This window comes from Euprymna scolopes, chromosome 35, assembly GCF_053919585.1.
Source record: "Euprymna scolopes isolate OS-2025 chromosome 35, ASM5391958v1, whole genome shotgun sequence".
Classification (NCBI taxonomy): Eukaryota; Metazoa; Mollusca; class Cephalopoda; order Sepiida; family Sepiolidae; genus Euprymna; species Euprymna scolopes.
In genome coordinates, this window is record NC_136516.1 from 32,574,900 (window position 1) to 32,598,106 (window position 23,207).

Genomic DNA, 23,207 nt, shown 5'->3' on the forward strand with positions numbered 1-23,207 from the left:
TTTTTTGTATGAAAATGAAACAAAACTTTTTGTATCATTTTCTTTCATTTTTCTTTTTGCTTTGTACATAAGTATTTAATTACAACCGGAATACAACAAAATATACTAAGACAAAACAAAACAAAATATACTAAGACAAAACAAAACAAAATATACTAAGACAAAACAAAACAAAATATACTAAGACAACAAAACAAAACAAAATATACTAAAACAAAACAAAATATACTAAGACAAAACAAAATATACTAAGACAAAACAAAATATACTAAGACAACAAAACAAAATATACTAAGACAACAAAACAAAATATACTAAGACAACAAAACAAAATATACTAAGACAACAAAACAAAACAAAATATACTAAGACAATGAAATAAAACAAAATGTACTAAGACAATAAAACAAAACAAAATAAATCTTTATGAATCTGCAGTTTTCTGGAGGCTTCCAGGAAGGGATTACTTCAGGAGACATCTGGGAAAGGAATCATTTATTTCAGCAGTACTCTGCAGGACTTTATAAAAGACTAGCAGGCCGCCCGGCATTGTCCGGTCATGTGATACACTTAAATATCACATTTTAATTCATGGAGATCATGTATTTATTATTATAGAGACAATTCTCTATCGATTATTATATTAAACCTAATGCATATTAACGATATCAAAATTTAAAAAAACATATATATGACATGGGTGCCATCAGTTAGAATTGAAACCCTAACCCTTAAACTGAAGGGATGCAGATTGACGGACAGACAATGCTTCTTATATGTCAAGAAAAAAAAAAAAAGCCCAAATAATTCTTACGGTACTAACCTCTGTATCATCCAAGAATTTTCTTTTCCGAAAGATATATCGGATAAATATGTCTTTCAAGAATTCTTCTTTTACCAATGCGAACCAAAGTCTTTTCAAGGGTAATGTTGAATGCTGATTGCTGGAAAAGATATTAAAAAATAATGTCGAAAATGCATGTGTATAAATATGATTCTTCTTTCTGTTTTGGTAGAAAGAAATCTGATGAAGTGTTCGATCATTGAACAAAAGTATAAAATTTATTTATTAATAATGTTACAAAAGATCAGGTCAAATGAACACGGTATCATACAACTCTTCTACAGCCGACACCACTGGACCAACCATGACTGAACCTGGCATGATGATGGTCCCCCACCTACGGATGGTGCATACCATTTTTCAAGGTTATGGTGAAGGTCATAACCTATGCATATATAGTCTCCTACAGCCCACACCACTGGACATATGACCAAACCTGACATGATCATAGTCTCCAACCTAGGGATGGTGCACACTATTTTTCAAGGTCAAAGTTAAAGGTTAAGGTTGGGTCGTTGCTAGTTTATTCCTAACTAGCAGGGGTACCCAGCGTTGCCCGAGTGTTTGTTTCCGGGACGGGGGGGGGAGTTTTAAAAAATGTTATGGTAGGTAAGTAGGAAGGATCAAACCCGGAGTCATGAGTAAAAGTAGGAAAATAAAGTGTGAAAAAAAAAAAAAAAAAAAAAAAAAACATCTGCAACGTTAACAGTTCGGCCACCAAGAAAAGTCCATTCCAGTTGTTTAGGAAAAAAAAAAAAAAAAAAAAACACTATGGTAGGTCGGCGCGAACGTGAAAATATAATGTGAATTGTCCAGCAACCTAACCACTACGCCACAGAGCACTGCAGCTTAGTTTAGTGATTTTAAATAACTTAACATGATAGAACTACGAAGCCAAACCGGTGTTCTCTTCTCAACTGTTCCTTGTGAACGATCTCCAAACGGTGTTAAGTGGTGGCAGGGGGAGGAGGAATTTTTAAGAGAGAAAATATTTTACCACTTCCATTGATCTTAACCGATTTTGGCCGTGACTTCTCAGCAGAAAAAGTATAGAAATCTAAGATTATCGAGGAATTTGAGAACTAATAAGCCTATAACAAACCTCAGATATTGTTCTGCCGTTTGTGCATAATGTATTTGCATGAAATATCTTGATTTTTAATCCTATTAAGGTCAAAATCCCACGGGAAAAAATGAGTTCATTTTATTTATATAGAAGATTATAACCAGATGACTATCTGCCTGTCTTAAGCCATGTTTGATGTCAGAGAAAGCAGCAGGTTATTTTGAGGGAGTTTTTTGTTTCCTTTTTTTTCAATTAATAATGAGAATCTTGTCAAAATAGGAGTTTAGAAAAATTATAAATAGGGGGGGGAAAAAAAAAGTTGGAGGTGGAGAAAAAAATAAAAGAAAAATTAATGATTCCTTCCTAAATATATATTTAAAGCTCATTATTTAAATGGAGATAATTATTAAAAATTTGAGGTGCTTGTGTATTATAAATGGATATCTAAAAAAAAAAAATACTTTATATGTAAAAACATTGATTATATACCAACATACTGTGTTGAAATTAGTAAAATGTTAAAAATTATAGAAAAATGATATAAGATTTAATGGACTTGGTTCACCTAAATATGAAACGGAAGTCACTAAGCATGAAACGAAATTTAATTTTTTTGTTTTGTTTATAACACAAAAGTGTTAATAAAATACTTCCATATATTATGACAAAATTTAAACTTTTTTTGTACAAATGTTTAAAATAAGTTTTTTTTGGGATAACACAAGAAGTGTTAATAAAAACCTTTCATACATTATGACAAAATTCCGTGATAAAACTTGTCAAAAAGATATAAATATATTATTTCAAAAAGAGACCATTTATAGAAATGTAAATAATAAAAATTTTCATTAGTTTTTTTTTTCATGATAACACAAGTGTTAAAAAAAACAAAACTATTTATAAAAACGTAAAAAATGAAAGTTTATTATTTTTTATTCTTACATGATAGCACAAGGAATGTTAAAACTAAAAAAAAATTTGGGGAAATAAATTATTTCTACCTAGTTTCGCATTTCGTTTCATGTTTAGTGACTTCTATTCCATATTTTAGCTAAATCGAGTTCACTTCCAGCGTCTTAACTTTGTGTACTGAATTTTTGGACTTCACTCAACTTTTAAAATTTTGTGGAATAATTTTATGTTAGAGTTGCTAAAACAGTTAAGAAAAGTGTAGCTATTATTAACTATATCAAAAGCAACAGAAGAGGGTTAAAAAATAAATATATAACAAATAAATGTTACCAAAGGCAAGATATGTGACTTTGCGACCTATCTAGCTAAGTTTTTTTGTTTTAACATATTTTAAAGCATTTTTGATTCAATACAAACCTAGTTTCCACTGTTCAGTTGAAACAAAACAAAACAAAACAAACAAAAAAACATGGCTGCCACAAGCATTTTTTTTTTTTTTTATCCACTTTTTTTCTTTTTGTTCTGCTAACTATAGTTAAACATCCCCAACCATGAAAGAAATACTTACATAAAGGGACTGTTGTGAGGCTTTAGCAGAGCCTCATACTTGGTGTGCGGTATTCCTGTTTCAACATCTAATATCAGTTGTGGAATGTAATTGTCTGGGGGGCCAGCAAACAGCTCTAACTTGCTACGTAACACCTCCTCCCATTGTTCCAGATTTTTCAGAACAGCATGCAACAATGGAGAACTCACAGGGAGCTCTAAAATAAATAAATAAATTAAAATAAATAGATAAAATAATTTTATTTTTTAATTATAAAAATAGTTAAACTAAAAAAATAAAAAGTAAAAAAATTTTTTTAATTATGAAGAAAAAAGTTACGTTAAAAATAATTTTGTTAAAAAATATTTTATTTTTACTTTAAGACTTAAAAAATACATTTTTTTTTTTTAATTATGAAGAAAAAAGTTAACATAAAATATTAAAAATAATTTAATTAAAAAAAAATATTTATAAGTTAATAATTTTTACTTGGAGATTTTTAACAGATCTATAAAAAAAAAAAATGATTTTATAAAGTATGAAAATTCTGTATTCTGGAAAATGGGTGAAAAATAAAGAATTCTCAGTTTTAAAAAATTAATTTTTTATTTTTTTACTTTAAAATTTTAAACAGATTCATAAAAAAAAAAAAAAGAAAAGATTATTAACTGAAGCTTTTTTTATTAATGTTTTTTTTTTGTTTAAGAAAATTGAGAAATTGCGTGGTCTGTGTTCATCTGGGATGCTATGCGTTCTCTGGAGGAGCCAGCTCAAACCATCATTTATCAGTGGCATAAAGAGGGAAGGAATCATCCAATCATATTCAAACTAGTTCCCTTTCTCAGAATATTTATCAGTACTAGGACTTGTACTCCAGTCTTTGTGTAACATGGCTGTTATGCTCAGTGTTTGTTACACTTCAAACCTCTTTAACCCCTACGCCGTTTGGTAGCGTCACAAAAGAACAAACAAATAAAAATAGAAACAAAAATTCAACTCGGCTTTTTTTTTGTTTTAACAAAAGACGTTACTATTACTTTCCAAACAATGTAAGCTTCTTGTTTCTTGTTTTTTTACTGTTCATTTCGTCTGTCATGAGATTAACAAAACCCTACCGTCTCAACACCAGCTTAAAAGTCTCATCACCACCACAGGGCCACACGTCCATCTCACCCAGTAGATTTCTCTTTCACTCCTCTCCACATGGTGCATTTTTCTCTTCTTTTCTTGCTAATTTGCATACATGCTTTAATGGCTGCTGCTAATATTTTTGCTCCTGCTGATATTTTCACAACACGCTCTTATACACGCTCTGTTACATTTGGGGCATACTATCAAGGAGCTGGTCCAAAGTAACATCAGAGAATCACCAGACCCCACACACCACTGGTTCTCGTGCAGTAAGAGTTAACAGAAAAAAAAAATTATCCCACAATCAAATCTAGAAATACAAACCCTGCAATTCCATGGAAACCAACGGAAGGAAGTTCTGCAGATTATGTAGCACTAATCGGACGATAGCGTAACGGATTAAACACCAAGAATAAGAATTTGGATCATTGTGTTGTTGCATTGGAGATAATCCACTGTGTTAAAAAAAAAATATATATATAAGTAAATAAATAAATAAATAAAAAAATGATAAAATAAAATGGAGGTGTTCTTTAGAATTACTCTTATTCAAAATAAAATACAAAAACATCTTTATGATGTGCGTACTTGTCACTGAGCAAAGATGTTATATTCCAAAATTCATGTAAATTGATCAAATATATTTTTTTTTAACTAAGAAATTCAAATTTAATGTCTAAGCGAGACAATGATTTTTTTTTGGGTCGGCCATGTTTTTGATTCAACATAAATAAGAGGGAGACAATTCAATTTGAAATATTGAGATTAAAATCAGCCTTATAATGAATACATTTAATATTGCAATCGCTAAAAATCATAATTTTCTTTATTTTCTTACTTAAAAAAACTACTTGATCAATTTACGTGATTTTGGAATATATCTTCTGTATATCATCATAAAAATTGTTTGTATTTTTTTTTTTTTTTAAATGAGTGTAATTCTAAGTAAGTACCAATAAGTGTTATGGATTCGTGGCAATACAAGACTAAGGTGTGTAAAAATAATGTTAAAAACGGTATTTTCCACAATAATAATAGGCAGAGGAGTGGAAAATTCCATTAGGAGTATAGAGTAAAAAAGTTGTACAGGAAGTTGAGTGCAAGTTCATAACTCTCACCACTGTGAAAAAATAAAAATAAAGAAAATATCAAAATTATCATATTCTAAAAGTCACAAAAATTAATCAAGTAATTTTATTTTTAGATAAGAAAATCAAATTTTATAAGTACTGAAAGAGTGATTGTTTCACTCCCGATTTTGAAAAAAAAAAAAAAAAAAAAAGAAAAGAAAAAAAGAAAGGGGAGATAACTGTGAGATTTATGCTGTAATGCCTATGAATTTCCATTAATTACATAAAAATAATTTTCTTTATAAAAATAAAACTCCTTAATCAATTTATATGATTTTTGGAATATGATATTTTCCATTTCGTCATGGATATGTACATAATACAGATTTTGTTTCTTTATGTTTTAATGTATTCTAATTAGGTTCTGCACCTAACTGATAATTGATACTAATGACCCCAGATGAAATCTAAGGAAAATTTTAATATCTTTAAATTTTGTGAAAAAAATTAACCCTTATTAAAACATATTTGAATGTATACATAGATAATATAGTATTTTTCTGCCCAACTTACAGCGTTGTTGGTCGGCCTGACGTCCAAATATCATCATCATTAGCTTCATTTTCATCCTCTGCCTCGTCATCTTCATCTGAGTAAGAGGTATCCGAATCGTATCCAATGATAGAGGTGGTTGCAGCGGAAAAGGGCTGAAAAGAAAAAAGAAAAAAGGGTAACCTGGTGTCACCTGGACGGAGGCAAATTAAGATCACATATTCAATAATGTCTTTTCCAGATTAATTGAATTATTTATCTATTATATAAAAAGGCAGTTGTCTGTATGCGTTTGTATGTAAAGTAAAAACTACAAAACAAACACCCACAATATTGGTATATTCTTGATTGTTGTTCTGGATAATTAACATCTAAAATTCAGAAATAATTTTTCATTACTTGGGGGGGGGGGTCAACTAGGTCAGGTTTTGTCGGAGTGGAAAGATCAGTTTTGCAGCCAATGCTATCTATTATGTGGAGGAGAGGCTGAAAAACTTCAATAAATGATTACTATTATTTTCAATACATTAAAATGAGAGACGAATGGGCTGGGCAGAGGTTGGAGGAGAGGGATGTGGACAAACATAAAAGAAGGAAATTGAGAAAGACAGATGGAGAGAAATAGAGAGGTAGAAGTTTTAATATAAAGATCTTATGCACACATTTTAAACTTCTTCATTTTTTTATGGGCTCCAGCAATGTTGATTAGCTCTGCTAGTTTATAATAAAACTAGAATACCCGTTCCAGGACTGAGAAAATTAATTTTATGAACAGAACAGATTTGGACTTTTATGCCTCCTTACAAAGATTAAAATCAAGATGTAATGATACTAAACCTTATGTCTAGAATTTTTATTCGGATTTTGATCACAATCGATTACATGGTTTTGATCCTATAAAAATGTTAAAAATTTAAGACTAAAGCTTTAAGGATCTTAACCCTTTATGACCTAAATTATGATGTTGATGATTAAAAAAAAATATTTATTGCTAATTTTAGTTAGTTTAAACGGTAATGATACTATGATTGTCTTCAAACTGGAAAAAATTATGAAGTTCAATAGTTAAACTACCACTGAGAATTTTTGCATTTCATAAACTTACCTTGAATATTATCCATAAAGCTTGAAAACAGTGTGTTTATGACAACAAACGAAATCCTCCACTTTCTGAGACAGATGGTGGCATACTGAATGTAAGCAATGGACAGTTACAATGTGGAAGTACCTTGCTTCTACCCAGATACTAAACTAATACGTACAAGGTGTGTTTGAATCAATTCCAACTTTACTTATGCCGTTATATTCATTTTATAAATGGTTTTGATTCTAGAAAATGTCTAAAATTTAAGATCTTAAAAAAAATTGAAATTCAGGAAATCTTGTGAAATTGGTATCTTATGAGTATTAATCTGTAGGATATTCTTCTGCTGCATTTATATCATAGCGTTTCCTGTTTTCTACTTCTCTGATTTTACTAATTTGCAGAATTTTAAATGTAATGTGAATAAACATCTCACTTTGCAACTTCTCACAGTAACCCGTTAGAAATGATCCCAAATAGTAGCCCCTTACATCCAAGTGGTAATACGCCTTGTTTCAGTTGAATACTCCGGACAAGCCCGTTCAGCAGCAAAATCCCACCCTTTCAATGTAAAGGTCAGAAGATGCAGAAAAATCTTCTACTCTAATAGCTTCTTCTCTCAAAGTTGGAATTCCCTCCCTGCTTCCCTTACTGTACTAACCTGCAAAAGTTTAAATGTAATGTGACCAGACATCTTGCTCATTACACAATTCCCTGTTAATCATGATCCCAAATCCAACCCCCTTCACTGTAGAGGTCCGTACATGCCGGAAAGCATTGTACTTTAAGAGTTTCTTCTCTCAAACTACTACATTACGAAATTGCCTCCCTGTTTCCTGCTTCCCAAACTGTACTAATATTCAGAAATTTGAATGTAATGTGAACAGGCATCTCACTACTCAACACATAGTCTCAACTAGTAGCACCTTACATCCAAGCTGCAATATGTCTTTTTTAGGGGACGAATAAACAGCAAAAGAAATCCTCTAAAAATAAAGAAAGGACTAAGATCGATTCAAGAAAATGTTTAAAATTTAAGATTGAAACTTAAAGGAAATAATAATATAGTTATAATCATTTCAGTATTTTGTTAAAATGTTTTTGCTTATGTAAAGGGTATGACTCCCAGAACTTGGATGATCTTATTTATAACTACGTGTTAGGACAATCAACCAATCAGAAGCCTCTGACCTCATTATAAAAATATCGAATTTTGGATGCAAGTCAGTTCGCCATCAGTCTGAATCTAATGCCACCATCTTTGTTTTACAAAATCACTCAACACTCGAGATCGTAACTGAATTGGTTCTTCGCCGACTGGATCTAATGCCGCCATCTTTTTTCCATAGAATGGTTCAACACTTAACATCTAATTATCTAAAAAGATAATTTTTTTTTCTTTTTTTTTTACTTACCTTCGTCATGAAATAAGTAATCATACTAAGTTCCGGGGGTGCAAATCGTTCCTCGTATGTTTGCCGTTCTTCTTTCCGCATTTGTCCCATGGCCTTCATGTGGACTTTCATCCGATGCTTAGAAGCTTCATCGACGGGACCTTAAAAAAAAATTATTATTTTGAATTACGTGTATATTATAATTTCAAACACAAAGCTGAAAAAGCAGACTGCTACTGTCACCACAGCTAAGAGACATCACTATCCAATGAGCCAACTTCAAAAAAGGGATAAATGTTGCAAAGAGATGTCACAAGGGACTGAAACTTCTTGTTCAGGATTGTGTGTAATATATAGAGATGATTTATTGAAAAGTTATAACAATGGGGAAATATAAAGCGTTGATGTTAGTGTCATCCCAATTGACATTACTAAGGCCAGAGACCAGGTCACTTTTTTTTTTTTTTTTAAATTTTGGCATTTTCTTTGGCATTTTGCTGTTGATGCATCACAATGACAGCTGGTATTTCGGCACGGCCATTTTGTCAGAGAGACGATTTGGTGTCGACCATGCCAGTCACATCTTTATAAAGATTTCATAACTTAAAAAAAAAAAAAAAAAAAAAAAACTAAGAAAAACAATATAAAAATATATCACTAAGTATTTTTAAGAAAAATCGTGTTTTTGTAAAAGTTTTTTTTTTGGTGCATTATTTTATAATTTTTTTTAAGGATTAAAAACTTAAAAATATTTAAGTTTTTTTTTTTTAATTAAGAAAAACAATATGAAACTATGATCACATTGTTTATGACAGAGTGTTGTCTTTTTGTATTGTGTTTTAAATCATCATCATTATCATGACGGGCTCCTTGCCCGGACCAATGTGACTCTTCCTCTCCAGAGTTTTCTGTCTTCCATCAGCTGCCTCAGATCTTCAGGTTCACAGTTGGCGTTGTGTGCTATTTGTTGGATGTACGTGGATCTAGGTCATCCTTTGCTTGTCGTAGAGTCCATAGCAATACATCATTCACCAATTCATGCTTGCTCCTCAGACAATGACCAGCAAATCGTAGGTGTCTTTCTCTGATGGTATTAGATATGGCAGGTAGGTTGCCATAAAGTTGCTGCTTCGTGGGATGATTTTGCCAAAATGTATTTAATACTGTTCATAGCGTACGGGTGTATGTGCCATCTAGTTTTCTTTCCAATCTTTTGGTGAGTGTCCAGGTTGTAGCACCGTAAACAAGGACAGACTCTACTACTGCCCTGAAGAACTACCTTTTCAGTTTGTCAGCCAGACCCGAAGTCCATACTGAACGCAGCTCATCCAATGCGGCCCATGCTTTTGAGATACAAATTTTTATATATCTCTCTGTGGAAACTATGTTGCTGTCCAGATACGTGAATTCAGCGACTTCTTTCAGTGTTGATCCAACCAGAGCCCTGATCTGGTTGGATCAACATGGTTATTGGATAAACATGGTTATTCTTAAGTTCTGTTTTTTTTTTTTTTTTTAAACCAAATTAATTTTTTTCTTTTACAATTTTTGTATTTCAATTTTATTCAAAAAAAAAAAAGAAAAAATCTTTTACTGAATTAATTTAAAAAGTATAAAAAAAAACTGACTATAACGACAAAGTGCTAATTTGATGCCAAATCCCCCCCCCCCTATGCCAGAACGTACCAAATCCACTAACCATAGATGATCCACCTGTGGACAATACTTTGAAGCCTGTGTTGGCCTGATAAGTCATCTGTGAACCCACTAAACCCAATCAACAACAAACCAGTGATATTGGTGGTCTTCATCGTTAACGATGACTGAGCAATACAATAATGACCTGCTATAAATTTTCTATATTTTTTATTATTCATTTCTCTACGTCACTAACAAGTAATCCCGTTTCAGTTTCTACTCACCTTTGGGTTGAAGTACTGAGTTCCTCTTAATTACAGTCTTAATGCCTCCACCGAACAACGCTGCCCACGCCTGCTGGTCCAGCTTGTGAGCAATCAACCTGTAGAGCATATGTACATCGTAGGTGGACAGGCCGTTGATCAGCAGACACATATAGACTGCCACCAGAGACTCGCATAAGAGAACATCCAGACGCGGAGATTCCTCGTCACGTTCACGCGCCAACAGCACGCGCAGTGATGTAACACCTGAAATAGAAAAAAAAAAAATCTTGTATGATGGGATTTTAAAAAACTGCATTTTATGCAACAACATGATTACGTACTTACATATGATGTCGAAATCAGTAAAATTTCTAAAAAAAAATAATGAAATTGAGAAAAGTGAACCATTAACATCTTTTTAAAAAAAAAAGAAAAAAAAGAAAAGACAAAAAAGAAAAAAAAGAAAAAAAAAGAAAAAAAAAAGAAAAAAAGACAAAAAAGAAAAAAAAGAAAAAAAAAAGAGAAAAAAGAAAAAAGAAAAAAAGAAAAAAAAAGAAAAAAAAAGAAAAAAAAAGAAAAAAAAAAGAAAAAAAAAAAAAAAAAGAAAAAAGTTTTAGCAAATCTATTCAATCAGTCTTGAGAATTTTTACTAATTTGATGTTAGACAAATGTAAGAAATGTACAACATTCTGTTTAATTACAGTTCTGAAATTTTTAGATGAGGGCTGATTGTTTACATTATCTGTATTAATTGAACTATTGTTCTCATCTTCAGTGTTATTTTTATTTATTTATTTATTTTTTTTTATTACACTTTCACCCCAAACAAGGCACATTGCCACATTGATGTAGGGAGCTACTATTAGGGACCTAAGTTGCAGGGGTACTAAGTAGGGTGTTTAGCAGCAAGATGTCTGTTTACATTACACTTGAACTTCTGTATGTCAGTACAGTTGGGGAAGCAGGAAACCAAAAGAGAATTCCAAAGTTCTGCAGTTCTGGGGAAGAAGCTATTAGAGTAAAAGGCTTTCTTACATCTAGGGATCTCAACTGTGTAGGGGTGGGATGGTTGGTTGGTTGGTTGTTTTAGGGCATATCAACCCTTTTCAGGTTATTTAATGCCGAATCCAGTTATTTTGAAGAAAAATTTTTTAATAGAATATATTTGTTGTTTTCAAGTCAGTTTCTATTTAACCCATAGTTGGGACCCTAACAGGTACTACCACTCCGGGTCAGTGGACCTTTGAGCAATGGTAATTAAAGGGTGGCTCCACACTCCCCCAAAGCCCGTAAGCTGGGGCCTCACCACTGGATATAGTTTAAGGTCATATCCAGGACCGTGTAGACATGGGACAGCTGCTTGTTGGGTTTGTCGGGGGTATTTTCTTCGAGTGAGTACGAGGGCTTGTAGTTCATCAGAACATCCACCATTAAAATACTTGTAAAACAGGCAGAGGGATGCAACATTACGTCGGGGGACAGGGGCTGAAGTTTAGATGACAGTTTGGGACCTATTAGGTTGGCTACTCTCTTTTGAACCCTGTCCAGGAGTGAGAGACTAGTAGCAGATGCACCAGCTCAAATGTGACAACAGTATTCCATACATGGACGAATGGTGGCTTTTTAGCGGTACAGGATACTTTCAGGCGTAAGTAACTTTCTAGCACGATAGAGAGCCCACCTTCTTTGCAGCAGCCTGATGTATCTATTCCAATTCATGTTTCCTGTGAACGTTAAGCCAAGGAGCTTGAACGAAGTGCTTTCAGGTAAATTATCGCTAGCTATAGCTATTGATAGTTGGTAAGGTTTCATGTAATTATTAAAGGAAACGAGCTTTGTCTTGGCAGCGTTGAATGTTACCATCCATTTTTTACCCTATTCCAGACTGAAGGTCTTCCTCTAGGGTGTCGGCCATTTCCTTAGATATGTGCTCATTAGTTTTCCCCACGTGCCTGCCATAGAGCGTGGTGTCGTCGGCAAATATACCCATCTCAGAGACACTTTTATTAGGTAAGTAATTTATGAATATCAGAAATAACAAAGGTCCAAGAATCGATCTTTGAGGCACACCTGCAATGTTTTGGTCAGGCATGTTGGAAAAGAAACGAGAAAAGTTACTGACTCTGTAGATTAATAATATTTGTGAATCTTTACGTGTAAGAAAAACAAAAATTGTACAACTCATAAAATTTCGGCGATGGAAGGGAGATAATTCCTTGTCGATCTTTATTAGAGTTGCATCCCTTTGTTCTACCAATTTTTTTTTTTACATGTACAAAGCCATGGCCCAAAAAACAAAGAACAACCCCACGAATGCAATAATATCTATAAAACCAGTAACTTTTCTCCTTTCTTTCCCAAGACATGCCCGATAATGGTCGAAGCCAAAGCCGACCGAAATGTTGCACAAATAACACTCAAGATGACAACAATAGTCCAATCAAAACAAATAATATAAACTTTCTGTTTAATGTTAGACATATGTCGGACATGGTACCATCTATTTATGACCCCCATTCCACTATTTCACTACAGACTAGAGTTGCTCAAACATGTTAAATGTATGAATAGAAATATTCATAAACTGTTGCATAAAAGGCAACAAAGTGAATCAAATTGAAGTACAAGAAGAATGAAAAATACAAAAAGTGATGACTTATTTTTCTGCAGCACTTGAACTCATCCCCGTGTGACAAATCATTTATGAAGACGAAAGAGGTTGTTAGTAATAATGAAAAGATATATGTTAAGAACATCTTAACCCAAGGACCGCATGTATATATATTCTTATATATAAAACAAAGCCAGTCTCTTTCTCATTTCTGTGGTCATTTCTCTCCATGCAATACATGTCCTCAACCCTCACTGGTCAGGTTTCACTTTCATACATCTTTTACTCTGTATAAATATGCCTGGTTAGTAATGAAAAAATATTTATAAACTTATTCCGTTCACTTCTAATTCTTGCAATCACTCTAGCACCTGCTTCATCTTGTGCTCCAATGATATCACCAAGGTAACAAAATCTAAACAACTTTTATAACATCCAGATATACTTTCTCCACATCTGAATTCTCATCCATCTGTTATCTCCATAGATACAACTCGTATATAAAGTAGTCTCTTCATCATTTCTTTGCTATTGTTAGCTTTCTTCCTATAAAAATTAATTTTGCCAGTTTATTAATTTTGTCAGTTGTTCTTGTGAATCGTTGGAGTATGTTGTTAAGAAAATATATAGGGTGGAATGATAAAAGAAAGATGACATGATTCCATTTCCGTTTAATGAAAACCAGTTTTCTTTTTTTTTTTTTTAGTCAGTTGTGTACAAATCCCAAGAGTGAGAAAAGCCTTCTATCATGTTTGAAAGTGACACAATGTTCAATGACAACTCGCTGTACAACTCATACTCTCTACTGATCAAGTTATGACAACAGGACCATTGCCAGCACCCTCAAAATGCATTACTAGATTGCTACAAATAATAGGGACATGCTCAGCGTGATAAAAACAAAGTTTCCGGGCACAGTTATAGTCTTTGGTGTGGTTTCAAGTGAGAGCCATATGATGCCAGATCACATCTTCGAAGTCAGTGTCAAAGTGTACCTGGATGTGCTGAAAAGAGTGGTGATCTCCTGGTACAATCAGGTGGCTACTGGAAAACTCTGGGTGTGGCAGCAGGACTCGGTGCTGACCCACAAGTCCAAAGAGACCCAGGCTTGGCTTCAGAAAAAGTACTACGACTTTGTACCCTTCTCTCCCTCATCTCTCCTGACCTGTACCTGCTGGACTAATTCATTTGATCATACATCGATAACATCACCAACATGACCTCCCACAACACCAAAACCAGCTTGATCGCTGCCATCCGCCGAGTATTCATCGAGCTCCCGCAGGCACTTGTGGAAAAGGCATGCTCCCAGTTCCGGACCCTTATCGAGGCAGTGATTAATGCTAAAGATGGCTACATTGAATAGATATCAGCTCTACTATATAATCTAGTTACTTGAATTGATTTTTTCAATAAAAGTTTTAAAATAAAGTTGTAGTGCTGTTTTATTTAGGGTGACATTTTTATTGTTCCACTCTGTTGTTTCCGAGGATTGTTATCCCAAATAAGATCAGCTGTAATTGTTAATCTTTGCAGCATTGAATGACAAATTCCATTCCCATGCAGATTGGAGATAGTTCAAAGATGTTGAACAAAAAGAAATATTCACAAACCTGGCCATTTCGAAGGGGACGTATTGACGGCTTCTTCGCATACGCTGCTTGGAAGTCTTCGACGCTGCGGATTTATTCCCGACATGAGATGACTGGCTTGGCAAGAGATGTTATGACTACAACATGAACAGAAAGAAAATTAAGAAATAAGATCATTCTCATTGGCCAAATTCTGATACAAAACTAACGTAACGAGCCGACGAGAGAAAAACATTGTAAAAATGAACACGCTAAGATAATATTTCATTCCGAAAAATAATGTCCGTTCTTTTCTAGAATTCCCCATATTAAAAAACGAAAGTACAGAAAAAAATCTATATGATGTACATACCCATGACAAAACAAAAATATCAGACACCAAATAATGTAAATCGGTCAAGTAGTTTTATTTTTTTAATAAGAAATCAAATTTAAGAGTATTGTAGGAGCGACTGTCTTACCCACCCTTTTGGAAAAAATTAAAAAAGAAACAACGTAAATAACTCAACAATAATCAAAAACTTGTGAGATTTATGTTGTAATGCCTACTTATTCCCATTAATTGCTTAAAAATAATTTTCTTTATGAAAATAAAACTACTTGCTCAATTTACATGATTTTTTTTTATATACATTTTCGATCTGTCATGGGTACGTACATCATACAAATAAAAAAAAAATTTTTTTTGTTTAATATGGAGGAATTATGGACAAGCACCAACATTTTTTTTTTTTTTTTACAGACAATCTATAACCTTAAACGTTGATTGGAATCTCATTCAAGTCATTAATTAAAAGAATACAAAAGTTTTTCTTCTCCATGTATCAGAGTCACACCTATATTACCGTTATGTTTTCAATAATATTCAATGAATATAGCAAATATAAGTTTTTATACACATATGCCGGTGTCTACACGTGCTGGTTGATGACCTTTAACTTTTGTTTTTAATGGCCTAAAAAGTCTGTTTTAAAGTTTGTTTTAGTAACAAAACTATATTTTTGTTAATTTTTTTTTTTTTATATACACAGGAGTCACCACTTATCAAGGCCCAGAAGCCACTCGAGGATAAGGGTTAAAGAGTGTACAATATCAGAATGATAGTAATCGCTAATAGTGGAGATTCAGTAAATTTGTTAACTTAAGTGGAACGGCTCATCAAGAACTTGTTTGCGTTGGACTTGAAGACGGCCATATTGTAGTCAGCTGGAGAGCAGGGAAATAGAGGACAATTCCACAGGCGTGCCGTTCTAAGAAAAAAAACTTTGTGAAATCAGTAGATCTCAGATTTTTTAGTCCATTAAAAACGGGTAAAACTTCTAGAGTAAATGTGGTATTACGGTGGCTAATCCTTATTAATTACTACTTGTGCATCGAACAAACACCATATTATTTGTTCAACGCACATTATGAAGGTTTATACAAAATTTCAGCCAAATCAGCCTAGTAGTTTCTGAGAAAGATCAGAATGGACAAATAAAGAGAAATATAATATAGATAAAATATAAATACAATATATAAATATAATATAAATATAAGTATAATCTATATTCCTATAAATTCGTTTTTCTTTTGTGTGTATTGATATTCATATTAAAAACCCTCTTTTCTAGTTATTTAAAAAGAAAATACAGTTTTCTTATATATGGGTCATGGAATTGAATTCATCTGCAAAAGATCTAGCTAATTTGCATATTCTTTTAAACATTCATTTTAATTAATTCTCTATTAGTTTTTTCGGTTTTCTTATGGGATGATCATCTTTAGTTTACTATTACGTGTAATTATATTCATACAGATATTCTACATGATTTATACTTGCATAATATTTGCGTAAAAAGTTTACAGGACACCACAATATTGTTTCTATATATATATTTATGTATACGTACATATTTGTTTAATCTATCTATCTTATATCTATAAAAGTGAAAGTGTGTGTCTGTCCGTGTACATTTTCCTATGCAATAACTCTCTCAATTTTCAGTCTAAAGACTCGAAATTTGATATACAGTGTACTGAGATTTGGGAAAATCTTTGTGATCGGTGTTTGGCCAGATATTTGTCTGGTAAGGGGGGTCAAAGTTCAACGATTTGTCCTTTGAGAACTCTACCAAACTCCTCCGACAATTTTAGGTCTAAACACTTGAAATTTTAGATATAGGTTCCTTGGACATGGATCTAACTTAATAACTTGATTTGAGCCCAAAACAATAAATGTTAAGGAGTCATAATAGGGATCAAAGTTAAAAGAATTGACCTTTTTTTTTTTTTGCTCGACATACACCTCCAAACACCCAGGCAACGCTGGGCTGAAATGCTAGCATAGATATAATATAAAATATAAATAAAATATAAATATAATATAAATATAGATATAATATAGACCTAATATAAATATAATATAGACATAATATAAATATAATATAGACATAATATAAATATAATATAGACATAATATAAATATAATATAAACATAATATAGATATAATATAAATAAAATATAGACATAATATAGATATAATATAGATAAAATATAAATATAATACAGATAAAACTAAAAATAAAGATCATTTGTGATATGCTGATCTATATTGAAATTATGAAATAATTTTGAGAAGATTAAAAATAAACTCTTAAAGAAAAAAAAAAAAAAAATGCATTAAATTTTTGAAAAGGCGCAACTTTAGTTCACACATTCTTTTTCATGCGATGTTTTTCTTGCAATTTGCCTTCAATCCCATAAAACTTGGAATTCCAGGAAAGCCAGAAACACTTTTATCACCGAATAAATATATGAAAAAGAAGTTCTGACTTGTGTTTACAATAGACTTTTAAATGAAATATTTATGAATGAAAAAGAGAAAAAAAAAAAGACCTGGTCAGAGATAGGATAGTTTTGAAGTCAATTTTAAAAAAGCCTTCCAATGCACCGTGTCAAACCGCAGAATCTATGAAATTTGGAACTGCACCTGAAGGAGTTTGAATATTACGTTAACTAAAATGTTGCGAGACCAACACTGGAGATGATACCTGGGGTTCAAATAGTCCAAAATAATAAAATCTTCAAAAATGTTTAAAAGATAAATCTGAAATATAAAAATTATCAGAAGCCTCTAAAACATGCACAGAAGATAAAGCCACAAAAAAGAAATTTATTTACCTTGTAAATCCTTCGAGTCCCATCTCAGATCTTTCACTCTGGTTAACCCCAAAGTTATCAATATCGCACAGACATTGGTAAATGGAAGATGAAAGCGCCACACTCAGATTCCGCATCATCCACACAATCCCCGTCTGACAGTTGAGGCCGGGCGGGATCGAAAATTCCACGATAGAGTGCAAGAGGTCCTGAGTGAGACTTCGAAGGTATTGGATTGGGTCCGCAATCACAGTCTTTGAGCTGGCAATGCTAGCCGATAATAATGGTAGCGTCGTCGGGAAAGGCAGGGGCGAGAGCAATTGTTGCTGTGTACGTTCTTGTTGCAGCTCTTGGAGTAATAATAAAAGTTCCATCTGCACAGAGGCCAGCCCTCCGACCCCAGACCCTTGAAGGATACAGTAGCTAAGGAGCGTCCGTAGCAGTTGCTGGTTTGTCTTCAGCCATTGCTTGCGCCTTGCTGTCCGCGATAATTTTGCTTCAAAATTCAATTTGTCTGCTTGGATGATTTGGTGAAGAGATGGACGTGATTCAACGCGTGGACCTCCTGCTTCACTCAAAGTATCTGAATCTTGGCTGAGGTCAAGATTTGCTGTGGAAGATTAAAATCAACAATTAATTAAAGAAGTAACAAGTAAACAAGTAAATTAATTAAATATTTATTTAGTTTATGTATATCTCTCTCCCTCTTTGCATGTATGTGTGTGTGCGTGCGTATATATCTATAATATAAAGCTGAATGTATGTGTGTGTGTGTGTGTGTGTGTGTGTCTGGTCACGAATATATGGGCCAACTTTACAGTTCTAAGAGAGACTACTCTTTCCAACTCCCAAGGAGAAATAAATCAGACCGAATTTAATTTAAAACGAGATAAAAACTATGCACATTATTACTTGTATGTTTCTAAATTGAAAGAAAAAAAAAAAAAAAAAAAGCAAAATCTTAGCGGTATTAAATATCAATAATTATTTTCCACAAATTAGTTTCTTTGGGGTATTTTAATGGATTTTTAGCTATACTTTCAGGCAGAACGTCCATTTAAAGATTCAATTTTTTTTTTCAGATTTGCATTAAACTTGATAATTATAATAATCATTTTCAAACTATTTCTATTCATTGCTTGAGACCCTTTAAGCTCAAGTTTTAAATCTAGATTGTGTAATGGATTTCGATCGTAAGGTTTAGTATCATCATATATTGACTAGCAAAGATAACTGCACTTCACGCGGGACTTTGCTGTATGCTCAGGTACCTGCTTCTTGGACAACCTTGCAGTAAGTGGATGTTGTAAGGGCAACTATTTCTTAAGGTGTTTAAAATTTTTTAACTACCTCCTGAAGTGAATGAAATCCAACTATGAGCAAATAGATTATATCAAAGTTGACACTTATATTGTTACACATAAAAATTGAAACAATTATAAAGAATCAAAATGGTTGACATTTGTTTAATTGGTTGAGGGGATGGGGAGGGAGGAGGGTGATCCGATTCAAATTCACAAGAAATTAGCCAGCGCCAGTGTGGTGGCCCCCAGGGAGGTGATGAACCTTAATTTGGCGTGCATCATCCCTAGGTGGGGGGTTTATGAAGAGTCACACTAAATATGACCTTAATCTTTGACCTTGAAAAAAAAAAAAAAAAACCATCATCATGTCATGATTCGTCTAGTGGTGTGGGCTGAAGAAAAGTTATACACACACACACACACACACTACTGCTTTATATATAGAGATTTTAAGGTACTCATGCAGTTTAAGAACCATGTTAAAAGATGTCAAAATGCTGAGCCAATGAAGTAACTGTGGTGTCATATTTCTGATATTTTTATTAAATATAAACTAAAAATAAAAAAGAATTAACCTTTTTTCTGATTGGTCTAAAACTTTTCGTTATTTGAAGCCCCCATAAAAAAAAGAAATAATAAGAACTGCCATCTGTTAAAATACAGAGAAAGAAAGCAATTATTAACGATGAAGATACAGAGCAGTATCGAACGGATTGCTACATAACACCGGTGTTCCAGCGCGGTTCGTGCTCTGCGTAAGTGCCAAAGTTATTTAAGGTCCTATCCTGATCCTAATGAACTTGAAAGAATCGGATCACTTCTAATAAAAAGGAGTACCTGAACAGATAAAAAACCAAGTTTTGTAGGCCTATCCAATTTCTTGAAAACCTTCACTAAACCTAAACTGTCATTTAAAAAACATCCATTTACTATGATTGGTTTATCTTCTATTATATAAAAGACAAAATGTTTTTTTTTTTAATTTTCTTCCTTTGAAGATTGTAATGCTGGATATGAAGCAGCCAAACTAGCTGCCAACATTGCCCTGCTTTTTATTAAAACCAACCGAGAGCTCTTTTTAGTATCCTCACTGTTCCCTTAAGTGCAATTGTCTGGATCTCTTTTGCACTTGGTTCATCAGGAATATTAGTAAGGTAGGACTTCAGGTTCTTCTTCGTAAGTCCTGTGGCACCTATAATAACTGGTATAATTGATATCTCCCTAAGATTCCAGTTTTTTTTCATATCATACATGAGATCTTGATATTTGGTCTGTTTTTCCCTTTCAGCACCGTTTAGACCTCCATCATCAGGGACACTCACTTCAACCAAGGTTGCAACTCTTTCTGACTTATTCCATATAACTATGTCACTATGTCAGGTTTCACAGCAGCATTTTCAAGATAGGTGACTGTAGGGATTACATGGTCGTAATGTATGGTATATAAGTCATTTTCAACTGTTCTTTCAGGTTGATGTTCCCAGGACTTGCTGCTATACTGGATGTTTAATTTTTCATAGATGGTCCAGTGGAGGTACTTACATACTCCATCATGTCTCGCTGTATATTAGCCGTCCCCCAAAAGAACCTTGCAACTCGATATCAGATGACTCACACTTTCCAATTCTGTACAGCAGAACCTGCATTTGTTGTCATTACTGATACCTGCATTGGTCATCAATCCCTGGTCTTGAGCAGCCATTATAATCCTTTCGTGATCACGGTAGAGAGCCCCCCCCCCCTTTTGAGCCCGTCCAAGGAACCTTCTTTGTCTATATATTCCTAGTTTAGCAAAAATATTAAAAAAAAAAAATGAAGATAAAGAAACATCTCTATGATGTATGTGCTTATTATTATGTGGAATGAAGCTTTCATTCAAAAAAAAAAAAAAAAAAAAAAAAAAAAAGTGTTTAATTTGATCTAGTATTTTTTTGTTTTTTTACAGAGTAAAATCAAATTTTGGAGAGACTGATTGCGACGCAGCCATCTTGGCAATTCCAGTTTCAAAGAGAAGTCGCTAGGGGAGATAACTCCATCTAATACTTGAAGTTTGTCAAATTGCACATGAAGTTCTAATAATTTTATTAATAAATATTGAAACAAATTTAAAAAAAAAACAAAATAAAACAAAGAAAAAAGGAATACCTAAAATGTTTTACAACTAAAAATCTTGTTAAATTTTGGCAAATTTCAAACTTTAAGAATTATATGGAGTTATCTCCCCTGGCATCCCTCCCCAACTCTGCATACTTGAAATTGCCAAGATATCTGCGTCACAATGGTTCTCACTTTAAATTTGATTTTCCTCTGAAAAAAAAAACAAACAAACTAATGAGAAGAATTAGTATTCTTTGATACTCCCTGGATTAAGGATTACCTAACACATCGGTTTTGGAGTATTCTGCCGAATAATAAAAACTATTTGTAAACTTCTATTTTACAGCTTTGTTCTACTATTATATATATATATATATATATATATATATATATATATATATATATATATATATATATAACAAGAAAACAGAAAAAAACAAACTGAAATACTAACCATCCATTAGAGAATGATGAGCTCCTTCTGTGCCCCCATAGCTGCATAAAACTCGTAGAGACTCAACCTCTTTTTCCAGCCAGATGTACAGTTGGTATCGTAGCTGACCACCATCAACTTCAAAGCCGGTGGCCAAAGTGCGTAATTCTTCCATCATCACTTTCAGGCAAGCAATAAACTTGTACTGCTGTGCCATAATATCTACAGCCGTTACCTTATTATCCTCGCCATACTCCTCGTCCGCGTCCTTAGCCGGAACAGAGTTCTTGCGGCTGCTTCCTTTGGTGGCGCAGTCAGATTCGTTGTCTGACCTTTCAGAGCTTAGGTCAAAGTTTAAGTCAAGTTTGTCGTCAAAATTAGTCGTCATCGAACTGACTGGCATACTCCAGTCAAAGTCAACGGAATGCTGAGGGCCTATCGACTGCACGGGTGTGCTCCAGTCGTAGCTGTCAGCCGTCTCTGCAAACGGGTTGTTCTGTCTCAGGTCCACCGATGGAGCAGGCATCTTCAGCGATGACCTTCGTGCAAAAACTTCCGTTTGTGGATATTTACAGGGGCTCTCCATCTCAATGACCTCCTCGTAATCAACAAGGGGGGGTAACTTGGAGATCACCTCCAGTGCCAACAGGGGGCAGCCATTCTTAAAGTGGGCATGAGCGGTCGTGAAGAACAGCCGACGTTCCACAGGTGTGATGCGGTCGTCGTGGGCACTGTTCTTGTCCCGCACGCCGATGCTGGTGTTTGCTGTGATTAGTGCCATCTCGGAAGCCTTGCTCACTTTGTTCTGGCGGATGATAAGCGGGTGGGCCCGAAGGAAGTTGTAGAAATTAAAGACGCTCGGGCTCGTGAAATACTTCTCTCCCTCTTCCTGTTCTTCCAACCGCCGGCTAGCACCAATACCAGTCTGCAGGAGTGTCTGAAGTGATCCATCATGATCTTTGATCATCCAGAGTACGATGCTCCGCAGGAATGGGTCAGGATGTGCCTTGCTCGGCAGGTAGTTTTGGCCAGACTCGTCGCATCCGAGGATATGTGTGTAGAGAATCTTTTTGGCACTTTCCGGGAGAAGATCTCCGGTATCATAAAGGCGACAAATGACTAAAGCCAATTGGATGTCATTTAAACGATCAAGACAAACCTGAAAGCAGAAAAAAAGATAAATTAAAGAAAAAAACTATTATGAAAAAAAAAAAAAAGCAAAAATATAGAACCATATTTTTCAACATTACAAAAACAATGGTCGTAATTTACAATTAACTTACCAATGGACCCTCACTACTTTTATATCAATCACTTTTACCCCCTTTCTAACCCTATGTTGTTTAATCCCTCTCCCTTATGCTCTTAGTTCATATAGTATCCATCACTCTCTCTTCTGTCACTCTCTCTTCTATTAACAGTTGAATGTCATGATGAAAGGAAAGAATAAAAAGATTAGAATAATCCATTATAAAAGGGAATACCACCACAAGCAACAATACTATTTAGATTTAATATCAAAAC

The 23,207-nt window shown here is 33.6% G+C and overlaps 1 protein-coding gene across 3 annotated transcripts in view; it reads right to left on the bottom strand.

Moving 5' to 3' along the window:
* The window catches only part of LOC145259797 (dmX-like protein 2), a 441,223-nt gene that overhangs the window by 69,854 nt on the left and 348,162 nt on the right, over nt 1-23,207 (bottom strand). For all 3 annotated transcript variants that reach the window (XM_080117569.1, XM_080117571.1, XM_080117568.1), the window contains 9 exons: nt 21,705-22,842; nt 17,871-18,459; nt 14,729-14,844; nt 10,523-10,768; nt 8,622-8,761; nt 6,144-6,277; nt 4,825-4,955; nt 3,391-3,586; nt 824-944 (listed from right to left, as the gene is read on the bottom strand). In XM_080117569.1, coding sequence (XP_079973695.1) covers nt 824-944; nt 3,391-3,586; nt 4,825-4,955; nt 6,144-6,277; nt 8,622-8,761; nt 10,523-10,768; nt 14,729-14,844; nt 17,871-18,459; nt 21,705-22,842 — 2,811 coding nt within the window. The remainder of the gene's footprint in view (nt 1-823; nt 945-3,390; nt 3,587-4,824; nt 4,956-6,143; nt 6,278-8,621; nt 8,762-10,522; nt 10,769-14,728; nt 14,845-17,870; nt 18,460-21,704; nt 22,843-23,207) is intronic.